This window comes from Heterodontus francisci, chromosome 6 (genome assembly GCF_036365525.1).
Source record: "Heterodontus francisci isolate sHetFra1 chromosome 6, sHetFra1.hap1, whole genome shotgun sequence".
In the NCBI taxonomy this organism is placed as follows: Eukaryota; Metazoa; Chordata; class Chondrichthyes; order Heterodontiformes; family Heterodontidae; genus Heterodontus; species Heterodontus francisci.
In genome coordinates this window covers 26,442,846-26,467,079 of record NC_090376.1, presented here as the reverse complement: position 1 = coordinate 26,467,079, position 24,234 = coordinate 26,442,846, and the positions used below count along the sequence as shown (strand labels likewise).

The 24,234-nt window shown below is 42.0% G+C and overlaps 1 protein-coding gene across 4 annotated transcripts in view; it reads right to left on the bottom strand.

Annotated features, from left to right (window-relative positions):
• c2cd3 (C2 domain containing 3 centriole elongation regulator) overlaps positions 1–20,036 on the bottom strand; it is a 192,875-nt gene extending 172,839 nt beyond the window's left edge. For all 4 annotated transcript variants that reach the window (XM_068033364.1, XM_068033366.1, XM_068033365.1 and 1 more), the window contains exons 1-4: positions 19,849–20,036; positions 15,249–15,518; positions 7,391–7,548; positions 2,894–3,123 (exon numbers count right to left, since the gene is read on the bottom strand). In XM_068033364.1, coding sequence (XP_067889465.1) covers positions 2,894–3,123; positions 7,391–7,548; positions 15,249–15,518; positions 19,849–19,897 — 707 coding nt within the window. In that variant the 5' untranslated portion in view covers positions 19,898–20,036. The remainder of the gene's footprint in view (positions 1–2,893; positions 3,124–7,390; positions 7,549–15,248; positions 15,519–19,848) is intronic.
• Positions 20,037–24,234: the final 4,198 nt, after the last annotated feature.

The following is a 24,234-nucleotide window of genomic DNA, read 5'->3' as shown; positions in this document are numbered from 1 at the left end:
AAGTGCCAGGCAATGGCCATCTCCAACAAGAGAGAATCTAACCATCTCCCCTTGACATTCAACGGCATTACCATCGCTGAATCCCCCACTATCAACATCCTAGGGACTATCAACCAGAAACTGAACTTGAGTAGCCCTATAAATAGCATGGCTACAAGAGCAGGTCTGAGGCTAGGAATCCTGAGGCGAGTAACTCACCTCCTGACTCCCCAAAGCCAGCCCACCATCTACAAGGTACAAGTAAGGAGTGTGATGGAATACTCTCCACTTGCCTGGATGGGTGCAGCTCCAACAACACTCAAGAAGTTCGACAACATCCAGGACAAAGCAGCCCACTTGATTGGCACCCCATCTACAAACATTCACTCCCTCCACCACCGACGCACAGTGGCAGTAATGTGTACCATCTACAAGATGCACTGCAGCAATACACCAAGGCTCCTTAGACAGCACCTTCCAAACCCACGACCTCTACCAACTAGAAGGACAAGGGCAGCAAATACATGGGAACACCACCACCTGCAAGTTCCCCTGCAAGTCACACACCATCCTGACTTGGAACTATATCGCCGTTCCTTCACTGTCACTGGGTCAAAATCCTGGAACTCCCTTCCTAACAGCAGTGTGTGCATACCTACCCCAAATGGACTGCAGCGGTTCAAGAAGGCAGCTCACCACCACCTTCTCAAGGGCAATTAGGGAGGGGCAATAAATGCTGGCCTGGCCAGCGACGTCTACATCCCATGAATGAATTTAAAAAAAACTCTTTCTCTGTTAACTCAAAAAACTAGTCCGATTGATTACTTACCTGCTATGATCATAAGAAGAATCAAACACCTGATGAATTGGCCAGTACATCCATTTTAAAGAAGAATTAAACCTGTTGTGGTCAAACCATGCGAGGGAAAAGAGGGAAGCCCTTCGACTCCTCCTCACTTGGCCATAACATTACGCTCCGCAGGCCACAGTTTTCCCTTTTTCCTCCAATCCCAGAACTCTGATCAATGAGCTGGGCACTTGCTATTATATTTTAAAAAATCAAAGCCCACCCTAGGTACCAGACTACAGGGCAGAGTGAACAGGCCAGGTTGTAAGGTCTATTCATGCATGACATGCAGAAGACTTGTTGGCATGTATTTTATTTGAGGTTTGTGCATGCACTATAGTGTTAGGTGAAGTCAAGGTTACAATCAGATCGGCCATGATCTTACTGAATGGCGGAGCAGGTTCGAGGGGCTGAGTGGCCTCTTCCTACTCCTAATTCGTATGCTCTACATATTGTTCCGCCCTCTCTAATTTTTTACCTACCGCTTCCCTTCTAAAGTTGTTGACTTGTTGAAGCCTGGTTTCATTAGCACCAGCAGTCATCCAATAATTCACCTAAATAGGGTTTCTTCACATCTGAGCCTGGACAGAAAGTGCCAGCAAGCTGGTTGACTGTGAAGGGCACCATAACATGACCTAATCAAATCCCAGATTGGTACACATACAAGCACACTTCCAGAAGGAACACTGGACAGCTTCAGGCTGATTTTCCTCCCATACCTAGGGACACTCTAGGCATGTGGACACTGTCCCACCTTCCCCCCAACTGAGATGAGCTATTCAACAGATTTTGAGAACTGAACCTGAGATATTATGGTCTGTCTACTTTAGGGCTATACCAAGCAATCCACTTACTCTTTTGGATAAAGATAATTGTCACGTCTACAATACAAGACCAGACCCAGAGGCAGACAGGTCCAGTAGCAGCTGGGAGAACAGCACAGGGCTCATGAGGCAGAAATGCTCATGGGTTATAGAACGGCAGAGGCATATAGCACTGAGGTCTGGATCTAGAGCCCATCTCAGGAGCAAAGAAGCGGGCAAAATCCAAGGCTTGGTGCTGCTAGCAGGAGGGAGAACACAGTCAAAGTCTTGAAGAAAATGGCCAACAAATTTACCAAATTCAAGAAGCAGCACAGTTTCCAGGTACAGTCAGTGTACCCTACATTTTTTTACAACAGTGGAAAGTCACTGACAGAAAACACTGGCTGCAATCTGAGATGGAACATGCTCAGAGCTTGGGATATATCAGCAGAAATGGAATCAAGAAATAAAGTACAACTAAAACCCTACCCCCAGAGAAAGGTATTGACTTGTGCAAATGATAATTCTTAGTATGAGGAGGGGACTTGTTTCCACAAGGACTGTGTGGTGGTCGCTCCTACCATGGACAAATACATCTGTGTCAGTTGATTAGTAAGAATGACGTCAAGCAGGTCATTCCTTCATCACCTGCTGCAAGCCCAGCCTGTTGCATTAGGCCAGTGGTGATACTATCAAACCATTCTTGATGATCGACATTGAAGTCTCCCAAGCAGTCAAAACTGTTTATAACCTATCCCACATCAAGTCCTGCTTACCCATCACCCTCTGTTCTCACTAATCTACATTGGCTCCGAGTCCCCCAGTTTAAAATTCTCACGTTTAAATCCCACCATGGCTGAGCCCCTTCCTATCTCTCTAACCCCATCCAGCCATACAACGTCCTGAACACTCCTATCCTCTCTCTTTGCCACACAATTGTAGCTGCACCTTCAGCTGCCTAGGGTCCCAAGCAGTGGAACATCTGCTTCTCCACCTCACTATCCTTTTTAAGACCCTCCTTAAAACCATCCTCTGACCAAGCCTTTGGTTACCCCTCTTAATAGCTTTCTTTAGCTTGGTTACCATTTTTTAAAAATTACACTATATAAGCGTCTTGGAGGGTTTTTCTATGTTAAAGGCACTGCAGACGTGCAAGCTGTTTTATATTCATGCAAAATCTGGGCACACTTGATGTGACCACTGGCAAATATTATTGAAAACACACACTCAAAACAACCTGAAGATTTATTTTGTTGCCATTTACCTTGGGGTATTACAGGTGCTACAGGACAGTGATTCCTTTCCACTTGCACTGGTTATGGACAATTTACGAGGAGCAGAAAGTTCAATAAGATTTTCAAACGATCCTGTCCTTGAAGTATGCAGTGCCGCAGAGCTTTGGACTGAAACTGCACCATCCACACTTGCATCTGTGGTTGGAGCAGAACTGCTGCTGTCGCAAGCATCTGACAGAGATTCCAGAGCAAGTGATACCTAACAATTGTGCCAATGACAGAAGTTAGCTTAAATGGTCAGCAAGAATAATGTGAGACAATTTTATTTTATATTTTATTACATGCTTTACAAAGTATGAAATGAAGTAATATGGTCTGGTATTGCACACACTAAAAGGAGGTCATACCTCTCGAAGTGACTGGCTGAATTGATTTCCTTTCATTATACTGATGAACAAGTCTGAAAACAATGCTCAGTATTAACCACATAATGCTGCAATGCTGCGCAGTTTTAGGATGGTATCATGTACATCAAATTCATGTTTAAACCGTTGGAACATGACACTGCAGAAATTAAGGGTACACATAAGGCACTGAAGTATGCAATACTAGAGCAGCTTATCTAATTTCTAACAAAATAATTGTCTGTGTACTTACGATATAAAGGAGAGAAATGATGATTTTGTTAATATACACATCACTTAGTATTAGTGATCATAGAAGGGTATAACCAAAGGGCCAACACAACAATGCAAATACGTTATTTGCACTTACAAAATAATGGAGCAGTCTATGGTTTCCCATTTATTTTACTTTGCTGCAGAGAAGGACTGGCAAAGTAATGTCAAGCATCAAGCAAAGCTGCTCATGTTATCTTAATATGAAGGTATTCCTTGCCTTTCTTTATCTTGTATTGCTAGCAGATTTTTGAACTATAGGGAAGTCAAAGGTTATGGCAAGAAAGGGGAGTTGAGGCCCAGATCAGACCAGCCATCTTATTAAATGGCAGAGTACTCGCAAGGGGTCTTTGGCCTACTCATGCTCCAGTTCTGCCTTTCAACAAAAACCCGCTCAAGAAAAATACTAGCAGACTTTTCACAGATTTACTCAGTGAGTCAGACAATGAGCTATTTTTTAAAAAGATGTTTACTCCATGTAAGGAATAAAACCAGAGCCAACGATTCATAGTGACTGCATGAAGTAAATTCATTTTTATTAAATAGTATATGGGTGCTTTCGGGAACTGAATTTCACAATTGTCATTATATTGCTGGAAAAGAAGAGACATGCAGTTGAAGCACAGACATAAGAATGCCAAATTTCAAAGGGAGCAACAATTCAGACTGCATGAGAAAAAGGTGCGGATTGGTTGACAAGTAGGCTTTGATTGGTCGAGGCGTTACCATTGAGAATGCACCAAGGAACAACTATCCCTCATCTCTTAGTTTAATTCAAAAAAGGTGCAACACCTGGACATGTTCACTTTGCCTGCAGAGGGCAGGTCCCTGCATATGAATATATGTAGCTTCTAGCATGCATAAGTGAGCCATATTGCGAGCCCTACTGGTAATATTAAAGTGGTTGTTAATGTAATTCTTAGTGCACTTGGGATTGTTCAACAAGTGCTGTTCAATTGCTGAATAACATCTAATGTTAGACAATGTGTTCTGAGTTTTGCAAGTACGGGCTGATTGAGTATGCTGAGTACTCTGCCAATTGCAAACAGCCAAAGGGATGTGCTGTTTGATATGATCTGCCTGTTGTTGGAACGTACGGCTTACATACCTGGCATCGCACTGGCACTCATATACCACATTACTCATTTGTGTGGTAAGCAGAACATCTTTTTGGCTTGATGGCAGCATCCTGTTAGTGGAAAATACCACTTGTGTTGTTACTGCATAGTAGCAGTGTGAAATGGCTAGCTTGACCTATTGCTCATATTTTTGAGATACCTTACCCTTCCAGGGTAATTTGAGGTAGACTGGGCACATGTCAAATCTGAAAGTGGCAGCCTTAGGCTCATTCGCTTTCTATGGAATGACCCCTAACCTAGCCCTTGTATATTTCCGATACATAGATGGTATGTCTGCTACATTTGAATCTGCAGCTGCATGTAAGAATTTCCTTACACACTTTAACGCGCTCCATCCTGCGCTCAAACTTACTTTTGAAATGGAGCAGTCTAATGAGCTCCCTTTCCTCGACGTGCTAGTTGAGAAATCCGCTAATGGATTCTCTACTGCTGTCTACCGCATATCTACCATCACTCGTCAATATACGCATTGGGATTTCTACAGCTCCACGCCCTATAATATTGGGTTTAATCGGCCAATAGGGACCAAGCCATTTGCTCACCGTGCAGGCATGATGTCGAAATATGGCGCAGCAAAGCTATCCTGCCGGATAATGGCTACCCTGATCAGATCATTGCGCATTGCATATTGCACATATTCATTGCCCTGAGGAACTTCTGCAGTGATGCCCTGGGGCTGAGATGATTAGCCTTCAACAACCACAAGCATCTTCCTTTGTTCTAGCTACAACTCCAACCAGTGGAGCGTTTTCCCCAATTCCCATTGACTTCAACTTTGCTTGGGCTCCCTGATTGTATACTTGGGCAAATGCTATCTTGATGTTAAGCACATTCACTCTCACTTTAGCTTTGGAATTCAGCTTTTTTATCCATGCTTGGACAAGGCTGTAATAAGGTCTGGAGCCATGTGATCCTCTCGGGCCCCAAACTGATGTTTAGTGAGCAGGTTATTGGTGAGGAAGTGCTGCTTGATAGCACTGTCGACAACCTCTTGCACCCCTTTGCTGATCTTTGAAAGTAGCCCAATGGGATGGCCAGATAGGATTATCATGCTTTTTGTGGAGAAGGCAAACAAGAGCAAATTTCCACTTTGCTCTAGAGTTCTGGAGCGCAAGGGGAGACAGTGCCATGGTGGTAATGTCACTGGACTAGTAATCTATAGATCCAGGCTAATACTCTGGGGACACGGGTTCTAATCCCACCAGGGCAGCTGATGGAATTTAAATTTAATTAATAAATTCAATGAATTAATAAAATAAAATTTGCAATTGAAAGCCAGACTCAATAAATGCGACCATGAAACTACCACTGATTGTCATAAAAACCCATTTGGTTCACTAATGCCCATAATGGAAAAAAATCTGCCGTAATTACCTGGTCTGGTCTACATGTGACTTCAGATCCACCAGCAATGTGGTTGATTCTTAAGTGCCCTCTGAAATGGCCTAGCAAGCCATTCAATTGTAAAAGGCTGCTACACAAAGCTTGAAAAGGAATAAAACTGGATGGAACACCCAGCATCAACCTACGCACCAAAGATGACACGGCAAGCCCAGCCCTGTCGACCCTGCAAAGTTCACCTTACTAACATCTGGGGGCTTGTGCCAAAATTGGGAGTGCCATCCCATCGACTAGTCAAGCAAAAGTCTGACACAGTCATACTCACAGAAACATACCTTACATCCAAAGTCCCAGCCACCACAATCACCATTCCTGGGTATGTCCTGTTCCACTGGCAGGACAGACTCACTGGAGGTGGTGGCACAGTGGGACACAGGAGGGAGGCAATTGCCCTGGAAGTCCTCAACATTGATTCCAGACCCCATGAAGTCTTATAGTATCAAGTCAAAGATGGCCAAGGAAACCTCCTGCTGATTACCACCTACCACCCTCCCTCAGCTGATGAATCAGTTCTCCTCCATGTTGAACACCCATGACCTTCTCTTTCACTTAACTGTCCTTACCAAGATGAATTTTTTTTTTTTTAAATTTGTACATGGACAATGCAGTGCTTATATCTTTCAAAGTGCTTTGTATTCATTGAACTTTGTTTTGAACTGCAGTTAATATTGTTATGTAGGCAAAAGCAGCAGCCAATTCACACTCAGAAAAGGTCTCATAAATAGCAAATGAGATGAATGGACCAATTTCTAGTGACGTTGGCTAAGGGATGAACATTGGACAGGACACCTGGAGAACTGCTTGCTCATTTTCAAATAGTTCCAAATTATCAACAGCCAGAATGGGTCTTGGTTTACTCCTTCACCCTGAAGACAAAAGCTCCCACAATGCAGCATTCCACTTGTACTACTGAAATGTCAGCTTCAAATATGTGCTCAAATTCATGCAGTGGAGCTTGGATCCACAGACCTATGCCTCACAGTAAAGAGTGCTACTAACTGCTGAACACCAACTCTCACCTGGACATGATGCTGCCTACTGTTATGGTTACATGGCTAAAATTGGAAACCAAGTGCATAAAAAACACGAGTAGCAAAGTAAAATAACAAAGTCAAACTCCAACACCCTATCACTACAATTTTCAATTTCTACATCCTACCTCTTTGTATGCCTATTTAAGCAAGCAAAATTACTATAGAACATTATTTGTATTGGCCTGCTCTAGCTAAGTCCCAAACCATTCTAAACAAACAGTTGATCAGATCACATTTCTTAACATAGAAATATCAATGAGCACAATAGTTCTAACCTGTAGTTCTCCGAGCTTCTCTGAGGTTGGTGAAATCACTGTGAAGGACCCACTAATACCACAGGTTGGTGATAGCTGTGATATTCCATTTATTTGAACTCGACCAACAGGAAGATGGTCAGGTTTTGTCATCACTTCCAATACCAACATTCCCATATCTATCATGTCAAAAAAGTACACAGTTGAGCAAAACAGCAAGCAGATCTAATCCAGCATTTAACAGCTTTTCTACTGGACAAACAAACCAGAGATACACAGAAAAATAAGTTTTTTTTTCTGCAGTAAAATTAAAATCATGACATCACTTAAAGGTTAAGAACATGTAAATTATAGGAAGCTGATGAATAAGAGAAATAAGAAACTCCATAATTATTAGACCCCATGAAATAATGAGTTCTTGATTTCACAGTGAAAAACCTGAATTCAGCCCAAGCACAGTACTGCTCATTTGTACGCAACATCAGACTAGCTCCTCCAGAAGAAAACTTAGATAAAAGCCAGCTCACATAAAATTTAATATTCCTATGGGGGGGTAACAGTTTAAATCATAGGCAAAATTGTTCTGTAAAGTTACAAACTAATTTCAAATCTTGCATAGTCGAAGTGACAGCAGTGTCTTCCCACAGTTTTTAAGCACAGGTGAAAGAGCTCTGTGAAAGTTATAGGGAAGACTTTGTCTACAGTAAAACACAGGACTGTCACCATTTTCATTTGTGGACCCTTGTGATTGGAGCCAGATAAATGAGTTTTAGGAAATCTGATGGAAGCAAATCCTGGTCACACAAAAACTTGGAGGAATGGTTTACAACAGGCATTCATAAAAGCGGTTAAACAGAATCAAGTTTTATTGTTCAGTTAATTTGTCAAAATCAGGATCTGTGGAGTAGTCACCAACCTTAGTTTAAAATAATTCACTGTAAATTTCCTGCCAAATCACTCCTCCATGAATATTTGTAGCTATTTCAAATATAAGGAAGCAACTCAAGTATGTCAATACATACCCAAGTGACAACTGTTAAACAAAGGACATAAAACTTAATGGCATTTTGAAAATCTCACAAAAATTTGCTTGTTTATTTTGTATGATTAGTTAATACTAAATAAAATGTGATCTATTTGTTCTGATTCACAATTTATTTGAAATTATGTTGAGTATGACTGATTTACAATTCAGCTGAGCAAGGTTCAGCAGTACTGTTCACAACCTTGGTGTCACATTTGACCCAGAGATGAGCTTCTTACCTCATACTCGCGCCATCACCACTTATTTCCATCGCCCTAACATCACTCGACTTTGCCCCTCTCTCAGCTCAAGTGCTGCTGAAACCCTCATTCGTGCCTTTGTTACCTCTGGACTCCTGATTGGTCTCCCACATTCCACCCTCCGTAAACTCGAGGTCATCCAAAGCTCTGCTTAACTTGCACCAAGTCCCGGTCCCCTATCACTCCTGTGCTTGCTGACCTATATTGGCTCCTGTCAAATAACATCTTCATTTTCAAATTCTCATCCTTGATTTCAAATCCCTGCTTGGTCTCGTGCCATCCCCGCCACCCCCCCCACCTTCCCCATCTGTAATCTCCTCCAGCCCCATAACCCTCCGAGATATCTGCGCTTCTCTAATTCTGGCCTCTCCAGCATCCCCAAATTTAATCGCGTCACCACTGGTGGCCATGCCTTCAGTTGCCTAGGCCCTAAGCTCTGGAATATCCTCCCTACGCCTCTCTACCCTCCTTTAAGACATTCTTTAAAATCTACCTCTTTGACCAAGCTTTTTGTCAGATGACCAAATATCTCGTAATGTTGCTTGGGGTCATATTTTGTTTTATAATGCTCCTGAAAAGCACCATGGGACATTTTATTATGTTAAAGGTGCTATATAAATATAAGTTGTTGTTGCAGTACTGAGTTACTTCATAAAGTGTCGATACTATAAACACAATTGCGTACTGATTCGTACTAAAATACAAAGTCTATTTGCCTTCAACATTGTTGCTAATAAACAAGTCCTGCTTTCTTCTTGGTCTGCAGCACAGAAGCAGTCTACTGACTCCTATAAATCTTACAAATCAAATAATTCAAATATTGATATTTTTCTAACGATTTTTCTTTCTACGATAATTGCTGACTCATTGTAATACTTTCATCACGAGAGATGCACATTAATCTTCCTTTGTACTTTTTAAAAAATGACATGGTATCAAAGGAAAGTTTCTACCATTTTGATAATTGTTTATCCAATAAAAACTAGAACAATAATTTCATAATTCAGATAAGCACAGAAATACTTTACTTGGATTTAAAGAAAGACTTTAAAGATAAATGTAATAGAAAACTTAATCTTCATTATCTAAAGTGTGTGGGCCTAGAAATTCAGCAGCACCCATTTTTGCTGCAGAATGGAGTGAGCCAGGGAGACCTGGATTTTAGGCATCAGGACTCACAACGAGACCAGGGAAGATGGAATAAAGATCAGGCCACTGCTGACGCTATAGTGGCATAGATAAGCAGGGAATGGCAGGCCTTAGCAGCAGGAACGCTGGCCTTAGGGTTGGGAGGAAAGAGTGAGATCAGTGGTCATGGAGGGAGATTGAAAGGGTGACAAAGTCATTAACATCGGAAGATCAGAGGCCAGGCCAGGCCAGTGTTTGGGAACTCAAAGCCAGCAGTGATCAAGATGGTGCTTTACAAGCAAACAACTTACCTCTTTTTGCAGGTGCTTTAGAGGATTGATTCCCCTGAATGATTGGGGAGACAATAGCGTGGATGTGGAGATGGTGGCGCAGTGGTAATGTCACCAAACCAGTAATCCAGTGGCCTAGGTGAGCGCCCTTGGGACAGGAGTTCAAATCCCACCGTGGTAGGTGGTGGAATTTAAATTTAATTTTAAAAAAATCTGGAATTGAAAGCTAGTCTCAGTAATGGTGCCATGAAACTATCAATTGTTGTAAAAACCCATCTGGTTCACTTACCTTCTTTATGGAAGGAAATCTGCCGTCCTTACCTGGTCTGGCCTACATGTGACTTCAAACCCACAGCAATGTGGTTAACTCTTAAATGCCCTCTGAAATAGCCTAGCAAGCCACTCAGTTGTCATAGAATAGAATCATAGAAAGTTTAAGGCACAGAAAAAAGCCACTTGGCCCATTGTGTCCGTGGTGGCCGAAAAACAATCCACCTATTTCTAATCCCACCTTCCAGCATTTGGTCCGTAGCCCTGCAGATTACGGCACTTGAGGTGCATATCCAGACTCCTTTTGAATGAGTTGACGGTTTCTGCCTCAACTACTCTTTCAGACAGTGAGTTCCAGACCCCCATCGCCTTCTGGGTGAAAAAGTTTTTCCTCATCTACCCTCTAATTTTTCTACCAATCACTTTAAATCTATGTCCCCTTGTCACTGACCTCTCTGCTAAACTGAATAGACCCTTTACCTCCAGTCTATCCAGGTCCCACAAAATTTTGTACATTTCAATCAGATCTCCCCTCAATCTTCTCTGTTCCAAGGAGAACAACCCCAGCCTATCCAATCTTTCCTCATAGCTGCATTTTTCCAGCTTCTGTATTGAGGTGGCCAGAACTGCACACAGTACTCAAGTTGTGGTCTAACTAATGATTTATACAGTTCCAGCATAACCTCCCTGCTCTTATATTCTATACCTTGGCTAATAAAGGAAAGGATTCCATATGCCTTCTTAACCACCTTATCGACCTGTCCTGCTGCCTTCAGGGATCTGTGGACATTCACTCCAAGGTCCCTCACTTCCTCTACACTTCTCCTCGGTATTTTCCCATTTATCATGTATTCCTTTGCCTTGTTTGACCTCCCCAAATGCATCATCGTACACTTCTCCAGGCTGAATTCCATTTGCCACTTTTCTGTCCATCAGACTAGACCATCAATATCTTCCATAAAAAAAAGAAGAAATGCTGGAAATACTCAGTAGGGCTGGCAGCATCTGTGGAGACAGAAGCAGAGTTAACGTTTCCGGTCAGTGACCCTTCTTCAGAACTGGCAGATATAAGAAATGTAAAAGATTTTAAGAAAGTAAAGCAGGGTTGGGCAAGAGATAACAAAAGAGGTGTTGATAGGACAAGGTCACAGAATAGCTGTACAGAAGGTCATGGAGCAAAGGCAAACAATATGTTAATGGTGTGCTGAAAGACAAAGCATTAGTACAGATAGGGTGTTAATGGACTTAAAACTTAATAGCCACAAGTACAAACATGAAAAAAGTGGGTAGGCACAGCAGAAACAAACTAAAATACAAAAAAGAAAAAATAACTAAAAATAAAAGTAAAATGGGTGGCCCATCATGCTCTGAAATTATTGAACTCAATGTTCAGTCCGGCAGGCTGTCGCGTGCCTAATCGGTAAATGAGATGCTGTTCCTCGAGCTTGCTTGATGTTCACTGGAACACTGCAGCAATCCCAGGACAGAGAGGAGATGAGAAGGGGTGTGTTGAAATGGCCAGCAACTGGAAGCTCGGGGTCATGCTTGTGGACTGAGCGGAGGTGTTCCGCAAAGCGGTCACCCAGTCTGCATTTGGTCTCCCCAATGTACAGGAGAACACATTGTGAGCAGCGAATACAGTATACTACATTGAAAGAAGTACAAGTAAATCGCTGCTTCACCTGAAAGGAGTGTTTGGGGCCTTGGGTAGTGAGGAGAGAGGAGGTAAATGGGCAGGTATTACACCTCCTGTGATTGCAGAGGAAGGTGCCGTGGGAAGGGGACGAGGTGGTGGGGGTAATGGAGGAGTGGACCAGGGTGTCATGGAGGGAACGATCCCTTCGGAATGCTGACAGGGGAAGATGCCTTTGGTTGTGGCATCACGCTGGAGGTGGCAGAAATGGCGGAGGATGATCGTTTGGATATGGAGGCTGATAGGGTGGAAAGTGAGGACAAGGGGAGCCCTGCCGCGGTTCTGGGAGGGAGGGGAAGGGGTGAGGGTAGAGGTGCGGGAAATGGGCCAGACACGGTTGAGTTCCCTGATAGCCACAGTGGGGGGGGGAATCCTCGGTTGAGGAAAAAGGAAGACATATCAGAAGTGCTGTCATGGAAGGTAGTATCATCAGAGCAGATGCGTCGGAGACGGAGCAACTGGGAGAATGGAATGGAGTCCTTCAGGAGGCAGGGTGTGAAAGTGCAGTCGAGGTAGCTGTGGGAGTCGGTGGGCTTATAATGAATATTAGTAGACAGCCTATCCCCAGAGATGGAGACAGAGAAGTCGAGGAAGGGGAGGGAAATATCTTCCTGCAGCCGACAGCTATCCTCCTCGCTATCTACTACACAGCCAAGCTTTGTGTTGTCTGCAAACTGATGAAGGGTCACTGACCTGAAATGTTAACTCTGCTTCTCTCTCCACAGATGCTGCCAGACCTGCTGAGTATTTCCAGCATTCCTTGTTTTTATTCGGTAAATCACTCCTCAGTTTAGCAAAATTGGCCTTGCTCCAATTGAGAACTCTAACTCCTGTTCTATGTCTGTCCTTTTCCATAATTATGTTAAAACCATAATTATGATCACGACCACCAAAATGCTCTCCCACTGCCACCCCTTCCACCTGCCTTCAATTCCTAAAACTGCACCCTCTCTTGTTGGACTTGCTACATACTGGGCAAAAAAGTTCCCCTGAATGCTCAAGAATTCTGCTCCCTCAATTCCTTTCACACTAAAACTATCCCAGTTAATATTGGGGTAGTTACAATTGTTATTACTGCCCTATTGTTCTTGCACTTCTGAAAGATTTGCCTACATATCTGCTCTTCTATCTCCCTCTGACTGTTTGGGGGTCTATAATACACTCCCAGCAGTGTGATTGCCCCTTCTTTGTTCCTTAGCTCAATCCATATGGCCTTATTTGATGAACCTTCCAACAGAGATCATCCCTCCTCACAGCTGTAATAGTTTCCCTGACCAAAATTGCCGCTCCCTCTCTTTTCTTATCCTCCTCACTATCACGTCTGAAAACCCTGTAATCAGGAATGTTGAGCTGCCATTCCTGTCCCTCCTTAAGCCATGTTTCTGTAATAGCTACAATATCATACTGCCACATGTCTATCTGTGCCCTCAGCTCATCTGCTTTATTTGCTATACTCCTTGCATTGAAATAGATACCCTTGAGCACTGCCAAACTCTTTCTAATTTTCTAACCTTTGTTTCCTCTGTCTTCCAGACTCATCCATTAATTTTCTGCCTTCCATTTTCTGATTCTGTCCCAACTGAGTCTACCCTCAGGTCCCCACCCCCCTGCCAAACTAGTTTAAACCTTCCCCAACAGCGCTAACAAAACGTCCCGCAAGGAACTCAGTCCCAACTCTGTTCAGGTGCAACCCATCCGGCCTGTACAGGTCCCATCTCCCCCAGAGCCGGTCCCAATGTCCCAGGAGTTTAAAGCCCTCCCTCCTGCACCATCTTTCCAGCCACGCATTTATCTGTCTTCTCCTTCTTTTTCTCTACTCACTTGCGTGTGGCACTGTGAGTAATTTGGAGATTACTACCTTTGAGTTCCTGCTTCCTAATTTCTTACCCAGCTCCCTAAATTCTGACTGCAGGACCAAAACTCTCTTTCTACCTATATCGTTGGTTCCGATGTGGACCACGACTGCTGGATCCTTCAGGTTGCTCTGCAGCCGCTCAGAGACATCTTTGACCCAGGCACCAGGGAGGCAACACACCATCCTGGATTCACGTCTGCGGCCACAGAAACGCCAACCTGTTCCAGTGACGATCGAATCACCTATCACTAGGGCTCTTCCTGTCTTCCCTGTACCCCCCTGTGCAGCTGACCCACCCGTGGTGCCATGGACTTGGCTCTGGCTGCACTCCCCAGTTGAAGCATCACTTTCCTTGGTAATCAGAACTGAATACCTGTTGGAGATGCACTGAGGGGTCTCCTGCACTACCTGCCTGATTCTTTTTGACTGTCTGGTGGTCACCCATTCTCTCTCTCCCTGCATACTCTTAAGCTGTGGGGTGACCACATCTATAAATGTACTTTCCACATAGCTCTTATCCTCACGAATGCATCGCAGTGCCAAAGGCAATTAGAGATGGGCAACAAATGCTGGCCGTGCCAGTGACGCCTACATCACATGAAAGAATTTTAAAAAAATTTCAGCCAGCTAGCCAGCCTCAGGGCATACCAATATTGCAGCAGAGAACTGAAGCAGGCATTAGGCTCCTTATATCGTGTAAAAAGCCTATAAAGCTGAGTAAACTATGCCACTTGTTTGTCCTTACCCAATATGGCAGGCAGTGCACTTCTTGCCCATCATTTTGGGGCCTTAGGAGGTCACATTATGCCTGATGAATGGATGCTATCTGCCCCAATTTCTAAGTGAGATATCAAGAAGATTTTTAAATAGAATGCTGCAATAGCCTGAAAACCTTCACTAATCACCAAAGTTTCAACTAGAACATAATAAATTTGAAGAACAGAAAAGGACCATTGGACTTGAACAAGTCTACACTTTGCTACAGATCAATTCCATCCACTTGTCTTCATGTCTCTCACAGAATCCCTTCTCTCCCAGAAATTTGTTGTTATCTCTTCAACCTATTTTTACTGTCTGCCTCAATGGTTTTATTTCACAGTTCAGTTATCCTTTGGTTAAAAAGGCCTGTCTGACTTCCTTCGTAATTCCTAACTTCTATCCCCAGTATTGGACAAAAACAATATAATTCAATTTAGTGTATAATTCAAACTTGTTTATTCTTTAAGCATTGTATCACTTGATTGCTAATTGATTTCATTTGACTGGTAATACAGATCTTGATCTCTTTATGGTAGTCAGAGCACTATAGGAAAACACTAATGTAATCCCCAAATTTAAAGTAGCATAGATGCAACCAACCTGTGAGGTAAGAAGTGAACTGTTTTGGTCCACAGCGAACAGCATATCGTGTAGTTGTTTTCACAGACTTGTGTTCAGCATGTGAAGTATCTCTAGGGCGAAACAGTGTGCCATTGGAGGTTTCACCCCACCAGCGCAATCTAACAAGAGGGGCTGCTGAAGGCCTGGGAATGATCCACCAGATTTTACTGACTGTTATCCTTAGAAAACATTGAACCTGCCCTTCAACAAGTGGCGGCAGACTAGTAGATGGTAGAACATCACTAATCCCTGCAACATGAAATAAACAAAATTAATGTTATAATGACTTTAAGGATCATGATTATCATTTGGTAGTACAGAAGTTGTAATTTGGTAATACAGAAATTGCTGAAAACAGAGACATTTTGTCGATGCTTTTCGTCTTGCACTCATCAGGACAATTAGCAAGAATACCAATGTAAAGGGAAAGCAACAAATTTATACTATATGAGAAGAAAGTGCTGATTGGTTGGCAAGTGGACTCTGATTGGTAGAGGCGTTACCAGTTTATGGTGACTGACAATTAACTGCCAAGCTTTGTTAGAAATTTAAACCAGGCAGCTTGACTGATTCCTCAGGGCAATGCCTTGACGAATGAACCAGCAAAAGGCTGTCACTTATTTTGTTTAGCATGTCCCTTCCGCTGTTCGCAACGGGCAAGGTACAGACTGTACCCAACCAGCCCGTGCTTGCAAAACTCAAAACAGTGTCCAACATTAGATGTGATTCCGTGATTGGACAACATTGCTAAATAATCCTCAGTATGCTAAGAATTGCGCTGACAATCAATTTATGATTATCAGTCAGGCTCGCAGTGTGGCACATTTGCATGTCCTGGAAGCTACATATATTAATACACAGAGCCCTGTTCTTTGCAGACAGAAAGAACATGTACACACATTGTGCCTGTCTCAACTAAACAAAATAAGTGAGCCATTCGCTCGTTCATTTTTCAGGGCAATGCCTTGACCAACGAGTGCAAGATGAAAAGCTTCGACACAATGTCTCTTTTCAGCGATAATGATTATCTTAAGTAAATCGATGTGTTCTTACTTGGATTCTAAACATTGCTGAACATGAAATGTAAAACAAATTCCCCCCCCCACAAAAACAAATGTTATCTTTCCAAATTTAGATTTTTGGCTGTAGAAAGTGTTTTAAGCCAGGTATCAGAGAGTACTGATGGTTGCAGATCTGTCAATGTGGTGAGAATTTGTGGTAAGGAATTAAGAGCATCACACAAAATTAAAACACACTGGCAGATTAATATTGTCTTAAATGCAATTGTACTCAAGGAAGGAATATTTTTCCACTATGCTGCTTACCACTTTGGGGCCTGGAGGAAGACTAACTAAGAATCAACAAGTTCATGAACCTTCTTCTGAGTAGAATTTAAAGTTGACTCGGAAGAGGGGCAAGACTGAACTAAGAATAAAAATGTGCTTACTGATGTGCTAATAATACTGGACTACATAATGCTAGCAATGGCACAGACTGTTGAAATGGGTGGACACATGGCAGATAAAATTCAATATTGAAAAGTGTGAGGAGATACATTTTGGTAGGAAGAATGAGGAGACACAATATTTGCTAAATGGTACAATTTTAAAGAAGATGCAAGAGCAAAGAGGCCTGGGGGTGTCAATGCGCAACTTTTTGAACGTGGCTATACAGGTTAACAAGGCACTTAATAAAGCATATGTGATCCTGGATTTTCTGAACAGAAGCATAGAGTATAAAAGCCAGGAAGTTATGCTAAACCTATATAAAACAGTAGCTGAGCCTCAGCTAGAGTATTGTGCCCAATTCTGGGCATCACACTTGAGGAAAGACGTGAAGGGCTTTGGAGAAGCTGCAGAAGAGATTAGAATGGTTCCAGGGATGAGGGATTCCAGTTACATGGAAAGCTTGGAGAAGCAGGGGTTGTATCCCTTAGAGCAGATAAGTCTAAGATGAGGTTTGACAGAAGTGCTTCAAATCATGAAGAGTTTAGATGTGGTAGATAAGGAGAAACTGTTTCCAATAGCTGAAGGATTGACTGAGGGCACCTATTTAAGGTGACTGGCAAAACAAGAGGCAACATGAGGAAAAACTTTACACAATAACTGGTTTGGATTTGGAATACACTGTCTGCGGGGTGATGGATGCAGATTCAATAGTAGCTTTCAAAAGTAAATTAGAAAAAAAACTGCACGGTTATGGGGAAAGAGCAGGGGAGTGGAACTAACTGGATTGCTCTTCCAAAGAGCTGGCACAGACTTGATGGGCTGAATGGTTTCCTTCTACTGTTCTTATGTTACCTTTAGTATCAGAAGTCTTTGAAGACATAGTCAAGTGGTTTATTCACTCTTGTTGGTGCTCTCACTACACAGTACAAATCGATTTGGCAGCTATGTCCTCTGGGATTCGACCGATTCAACTGTTGCTGGGACTAGCAAGCCAGTTTTGGTGATGGATGTTGAAGTCCCCCACCCAGAGTACATTCTGGGCCCAGCCACCCTCAACGCTTCCTCCAACTGGTATTCAACATTGAGGTGTATGATTCATCACCTGAAGGTGTTGATTAATGGTAACCAGCAAGTTTCCTTGCTTATTCCGCTCAGTCCGCAAGCATGACCCTGAGCTTCCGGTTGCTTGCCATTTCAACACTCCCTCCTGCTCACATCTCTGTCCTGGGATTGCTGCAGTGTTCCAGTGAACATCAACGCAAGCTCGAGAAACAGCATCTCATTTACCGATTAGGCACACCACAGCCTGCTGGACTGAATACTGAGTTCAATAATTTCAGAGCATAACGGGGCCCCCATTTTACTTTTATTTTTAGTTATTTTTTTCTTTGGTTTTTTTGTGTGTTAACTTTATTTTATTTCATCTTAGTTTGTTCAGTTTGCTTACCCACTGTTTTTTTTCATGTTTGTACTTGCTGCTGTTCAATCTTCAGTCCGTTAACACCCTATCTGTACGAATGCTTTGTCTTTCAACACACCATTAACATATTGTTTGCCTTTGCTCCATGACCTTCTGTACAGCTATTCTGTGACCTTGTCCTAGCTACACCTTCTCCTTTGATATCTCTTGCCCCACCCCTGCTTAACTTGCTTATAACCTTTCACATTTCTAATATTTGCCAGTTCTGAAGAAAGGTCACTGACCTGAAACGTTAACTCTGCTTGTCTCGGCACGGATACTGCCAGACCTGCTGAGTATTTCCAGCATTTCTTGTTTTTATTCCCATCCAGCACTGTCAGAGGTGCCATTGGTCGATAAGACATTAAACCAAAGCCCTGTCAGGTAGATGAGAAAGATACCCTGACACTATTTTGAAGAACAGCACTGAAGTTCTCTCCAGGGTTCTGTCCAATATTTATGCCTCAACCAACATCACTAAAACTGATTATCTGGCAATTATCTCATTTTTGTGAGCCCTTACAGTGTGCAAATTACCCACATTTGCTACAATACAACAGTGACTACATTTCAAACTTGCTTTGGAGTGTCCCGAGGTTGTGAGATACCCTATATAAATGCAAGTCAAATCTTTACAGACCCCAAAAGGATCTGTCATGTGGGATAGACAGACAATTTAAATCGGACCTACTTAACTTGTAAACAAAAAACACTTCCAATGCTGGATAGCAAACAATGACAAAACAAAAATGTTGGAAAGTCAGAATCTGTGAAGAACTAAGTTAACTAAGCTAAGCTTTCAAAGTACAGACCCTTCTCAGAACAGAATCTGACTGACCCACCGAACGTTTCCCCATTTGGGTAGGTTTGCGGTTCAGGACTTCAGTCATGCCTATGGTCATTTCTTATAGTTCAACATTGGTAAAGCAGCTGGTAAAGCATATAGGATCTTGGGCTTTATAAACAGAGGCATTGACTACAAAAACAGGGAAATTATGCTGAACCTTTATAAAGCTTTGGTTAGGCCCCAACTAGAGTATTGCTTCTGGTCCACTTCAGGAAGTATGTGAGAGTCCTTGTGAGGGTGCAGAGGAGATTTACCAGAATGGGTCCAAGGGTGGAGGATTTTAGTTTTAAGGTTAGATTAGAAAAACTGGAGTTTTCTCCTGAGAACAAAGGAGAATGAGGGGAGATTTAATAAAGGTGTACAAGATTATAATAGGCTTAGATAAGTTAGACAAGAAAAAACTGTTCCCATTAACTGAAGGTGCAAAGCCTAGGGGACACAGTTTGAAGGTTCCAGGCAAAAGATGCAGGCGGAATGTGAGAAAGAACTTTTTTTAGGCAGTGAGTGGTAATGACCTGAAAATCGCTGCCCACAAGGGGGTTGGAAGTAGAGACAATCAATAACTTCAAAAGGAAATTGGATGACCACTTGAAGGAAATCGACTTACTGGGCTTCGGGGTTCGAGCGGGGGAAGGGGACTGACTGAATAGCTCCGTGGAGTGCCAGCATGGATTCAATGGGCCGAATTACTTCCTTCTGTGATGTAAATGATTCTGACTTTTTGCAGCTGCCATTGATGACTATTTACTAACATCAACCAACAAGGCGGCCTAAGAAGCATCGGTCAAATTACAGAATTTAAAACAGAAGGGAAAACGTTCTTACCTTTCTTTTTCTTTCCGAGTTTTGCCGATTTGGGTTTTTTCGTTCTCATGGTTTTCCTGTTGCTTTTCTACACATGACAATATTTTGAGTAATTTGAACCTTGTCTGACTTGTTCTCCAGCAACAAACTGGCTCGTTCAATCCCGCTACCAGTCGTACTGCGAGCGGCAAGAAACCATCTGCGCAGCACTCTGGGATACTGGAAGACCAACAGCGCGAAGCATGACGCGAACACTTTGTTTACAAACCCGCCTCCCAGCAACTGAGTCGGTTTTTGAAATTCCCCCACCAATCAGCAGAGCGAGGGCGTGTGACAACATCGGATCGCGGAGGACCAGCAACGTGCGGCACTATGGGACTGCGGAGGACCAGCAACATGCCGCATTGGACGTCTTTTGGTTGTTGATGTGTTTTGCTTAGTGCAGGTATCAAACTTTGAGAAACTTGAAAACAAGACAAAATACAGCTATGAAGATTGGAAATATGAAATCAAAACAGGAAATGCTTAATTGCACAGGCAGAGCGGTCAACACCTTAAAGAGGAAAGGTTAATGTGTTGGGTGGAAGACCTTTATCACAACAGTCTCAATCGTATTTTACTGTGTCTTTTGTCCAGAGCCAATTAATTTATCTATTTAATTTCCCCAACCTCATTACCTCAATTTTTCTACATTAAATATGTCATATGTCAGTCAGCCTATCCAGCTCCAGATCATTTGTATGCACTGAAAACAGCAATGATGCCAGCACCGATCCTTGTGGCATCTTGTTACTGATTTCTTGTCAAGTTAATGCGAATCTTTGTTTTTTCTGGTTCAGCGAATTTTCAGTGCACATCAGAAACCTGCTCCTAGTGCAAGCGACTGTAACTTTTAGATTGCCATTTTCTAATACAACCAATAAGGATGCTTTGGGTTGCTCTTGTGACACCAGCTAAAAATTTAATACTGAATAACTTAAGTATTAAAAAAAGCTTTGCTCTGGGTGGATTTCTTTCATGCTCTTGGTCCTGGAGAGGGGGTATGTGGTGTCCATCAGTAGATTTGAGGCTTTCTGTGACCAATGGTCAACCCAAGAACTGGAGTGTTTGTTTGATGTCTGGAGTCTTCTTTGGCCTCCTTGACTCGGGAGACAATGGGTAAGCGCCTGGAGGTGGTCAGTGGTTTGTGGAGCAGCGCCTGGAGTGGCTATAAAGGCCAATACTAGAGTGACAGACTCTTCCACAGGTGCTGCAGAAAAAATTGGTTTGTCGGGGCTGTTACACAGTTGGCTCTCCCCTTGCGCTTCTGTCTTTTTTCCTGCCAACTGCTAAGTCTCTTCGACTCGCCACACTTTAGCCCTGCCTTTATGGCTGCCCGCCAGCTCTGGCAAGTTAACATTTCAGGTCAGTGACCCTTCATCGGAATTGGGCAGTTCTGATGAACGGTCACTGACCTGAAACGTTAACTTTGCTTCTCTCTCCACAGATGCTGCCGAACCTGCTGAGTATGTCCAGCACTTCTTAGTTTTTAATTTATGCCCCAACAAAAACATCAAAAGAACAAAGGGAGAGCTTAGGTTTTTTTTGAATATTAACAGTTATTACAACATGGAATGCTCGACCAGGAACAATGGTGGAAATAGAACTTGTTAAAATGTTTACAATGGAAATGCATAAATATTTGAAAAAAAGGGTATGGAGAAAGGGCCGGGGAATGGGACCAATTGGATACTGCTTTCAGAAATCCAATCGGCATGATGAGCCATGTGCTCAAAATTAGATTCTCAAAGGCAACATCGTATTTAAAAGTTTTTGATGAACATAGGGGCCAGACTCTTTACATGTCAATTAGTTATGGTTTTGAAAGACACAGAAGACAGGTACAACTCCACAACATACTGAATTCCAAGAAGGATTATAACTGATAGGGTTTAGATGTTTCCAAATGTTTATCAATCCTTTATTTGAAAGATCTGCAAGAAAGTCATTCAAAGGAACTCAACTAACGTGCTTGTCTATTTAATTCCTTTGTGAACCTTTTTGAAATTACTGCTTATTTTGACTGTTACTGCTTCCTTCTGTAAATTATCTGCAAATAAAATTGTTTGGTATTTTAATCAGCTATGAAAGTGTCTGGTGTGACTGATTTTAATTATGCTCTGAAGAGACATTAGCAAGTAATGGAAATACTAACTGTAAATCCAGAGATAACAAATGGGTGTGTTGTTCACCAAGGACACAGTTTCTCAGATTACATTGCACTTATGGCCTCACTTCAGTTCATAGGAGTTGCAGGCTTGCTTTTGTGACCTGCCTTTGTGCTGAGTATGGGAAAAAAATACCCAGAAAAGCCCAAGTCTTAAGAAGTGCCTCTCTAAAACATCCTAAAGTACCTCACTTACAATAAATTACTTAGGCTGTAGACTTGGGAAGCCATTTTCCACACAATCTCAGAAACAACAATGGATAAATTATTAGTTAATCTGGTTTTGGGGGTGTTGGTGATAAGGCAGCATATAAATGCAAGTGTTATACTGTCATATTAATAAGTTGGAAAGATTTGTTATTTTTAACATACTTGACAAGAAAAAAGATAAGCCTATTTATTCAAGTGCTTATAAATTATCCTAGTTTAAGGGGAATAATTGGAAATGCACCTCCTAGCATCATAAAACCTAAGACCTTTTAGCAGATTAAACTGAGCCAGGATGGATAGAGCTTTACAGGGCCATGGCCTCCAACTAGGCATAATTTATATATGTCCTAATGGAAAGTCAAAGATACTTCAGCACACGTAGGAAGATGAATAGGGAATTAGTAATACAGAAAAGGTCATCTGCAAACAGGGACATTTTATATCCTTTACCACTCAAATCCTTGATAGTCTTGAGTGGCACAAATGCTGGTAGCCAAGGCAAAAAATAGATGCACGAGTGAGTTCCATGACAATTCAAATTAAAATGTAATCCTATTAAAGACAACTGATGTGAAACAGTAAGAATAGAACTAGCAAACTCATTAGATGCTTTAGCACCTTCCCGAGAAAAGTCAGTATAAATGCCTTCTTTGCAATCTAGAGAGGACCAGACCATCAGTTGTAGAATAGATTGCATTGAGAAGCCACAAATGCAATCCTACGTGCCTTCTACATATAAAACATATCAGATAATGTGAATTAATTTGAAATCAAGTTATTTAGAAGAGTTTTAAGGAATTTTATAAAGGTTTTGGAGTAACAATTGAAACATATAGGTCAATATGATGCACGCTTACATGGGTCCCTTCCATTTTTCAAAATAGATCAAAGCATTTGTCCAAGAGTCAGATGGAACCTGTAGTAATAATTTCATGAACCACTTTCAGGAGTCATCTTTTTTGTAAAATTCGGCAGAGAAATCGTCCTGTTCAAGAACTTTGTTAGATTGGAAAGAATTTATACCACCTGATCCGTAGTAATAAAGCTTCAATATTTGCTTCATTTTCATGTACCAGAAGGAAACTGTACCAAGTAGCATTGAATAGTATATGGGGATGATTTGGACTTAAGTTCAGAATTAAGCTAGTTAAACCTTTGGTGTTTAATACTTCTCGATCCCTGGCTCTTTGCAATTCTAGTATTGAAAAATGTTTTTAAAAAGTTGTGGGGTCCCCAATAGCACAGGGAGTTTATCAAGTAATTACTGAACCTTAAAGGTCGGGAATATCTTGGATTCAATCCTTAGGCTGCACTGAGTTAATTGATCCCAACCAGAGCAACATAATTGATTTGAATTATTTTTTTCTTTAACCTCACAAGGGGATAGATTATGAATTCTGTTTTTACTGTAATACAAAAGCAAAATACTGTGGATGCTGGAAATCTGAAATAAAAACAGAAAATGCTGGAAACACTCAGCAGGTCTAGTAGCATCTGTGGAGAGAGAAACAGTTAACGTTTTAGGTCTCTGACCTTTCATTAGAATGGTTACAGACCTGAAACGTCAGCTCTGTTTCTCTCTCCACAGATGCTGTCAGACCTGCTGAGTCTTTCCAGCATTTTCTATTTTTACAGTTACCAGCCCAAAAAGTGGTAGAAAACCTTATGGCCTAGGTATTTTACTTTGAATAACATGACATAAAATAGTTCATGTAGATCGAACCAGTGCAAAAAAAATGTCAGCTTGGTCAGGTAATATGATGACACTACATTAGAAGTGAACTGCTGTGCCACTGACTACCTCTGCCAAACAAGTGAGTGAGCATTGTTTAATACACATCACCCATGCCAAAACCCTGATTACAAGGTGAGGAAGGTCATTCAGCCCATCTTAGCTAAGGACATTAGACAACATAAAAATGTATGAGAGTGCAAGCTCCTCATATATTTTACTGTAATTACATCATATGTTAGAGTAATTAACTCAGGAA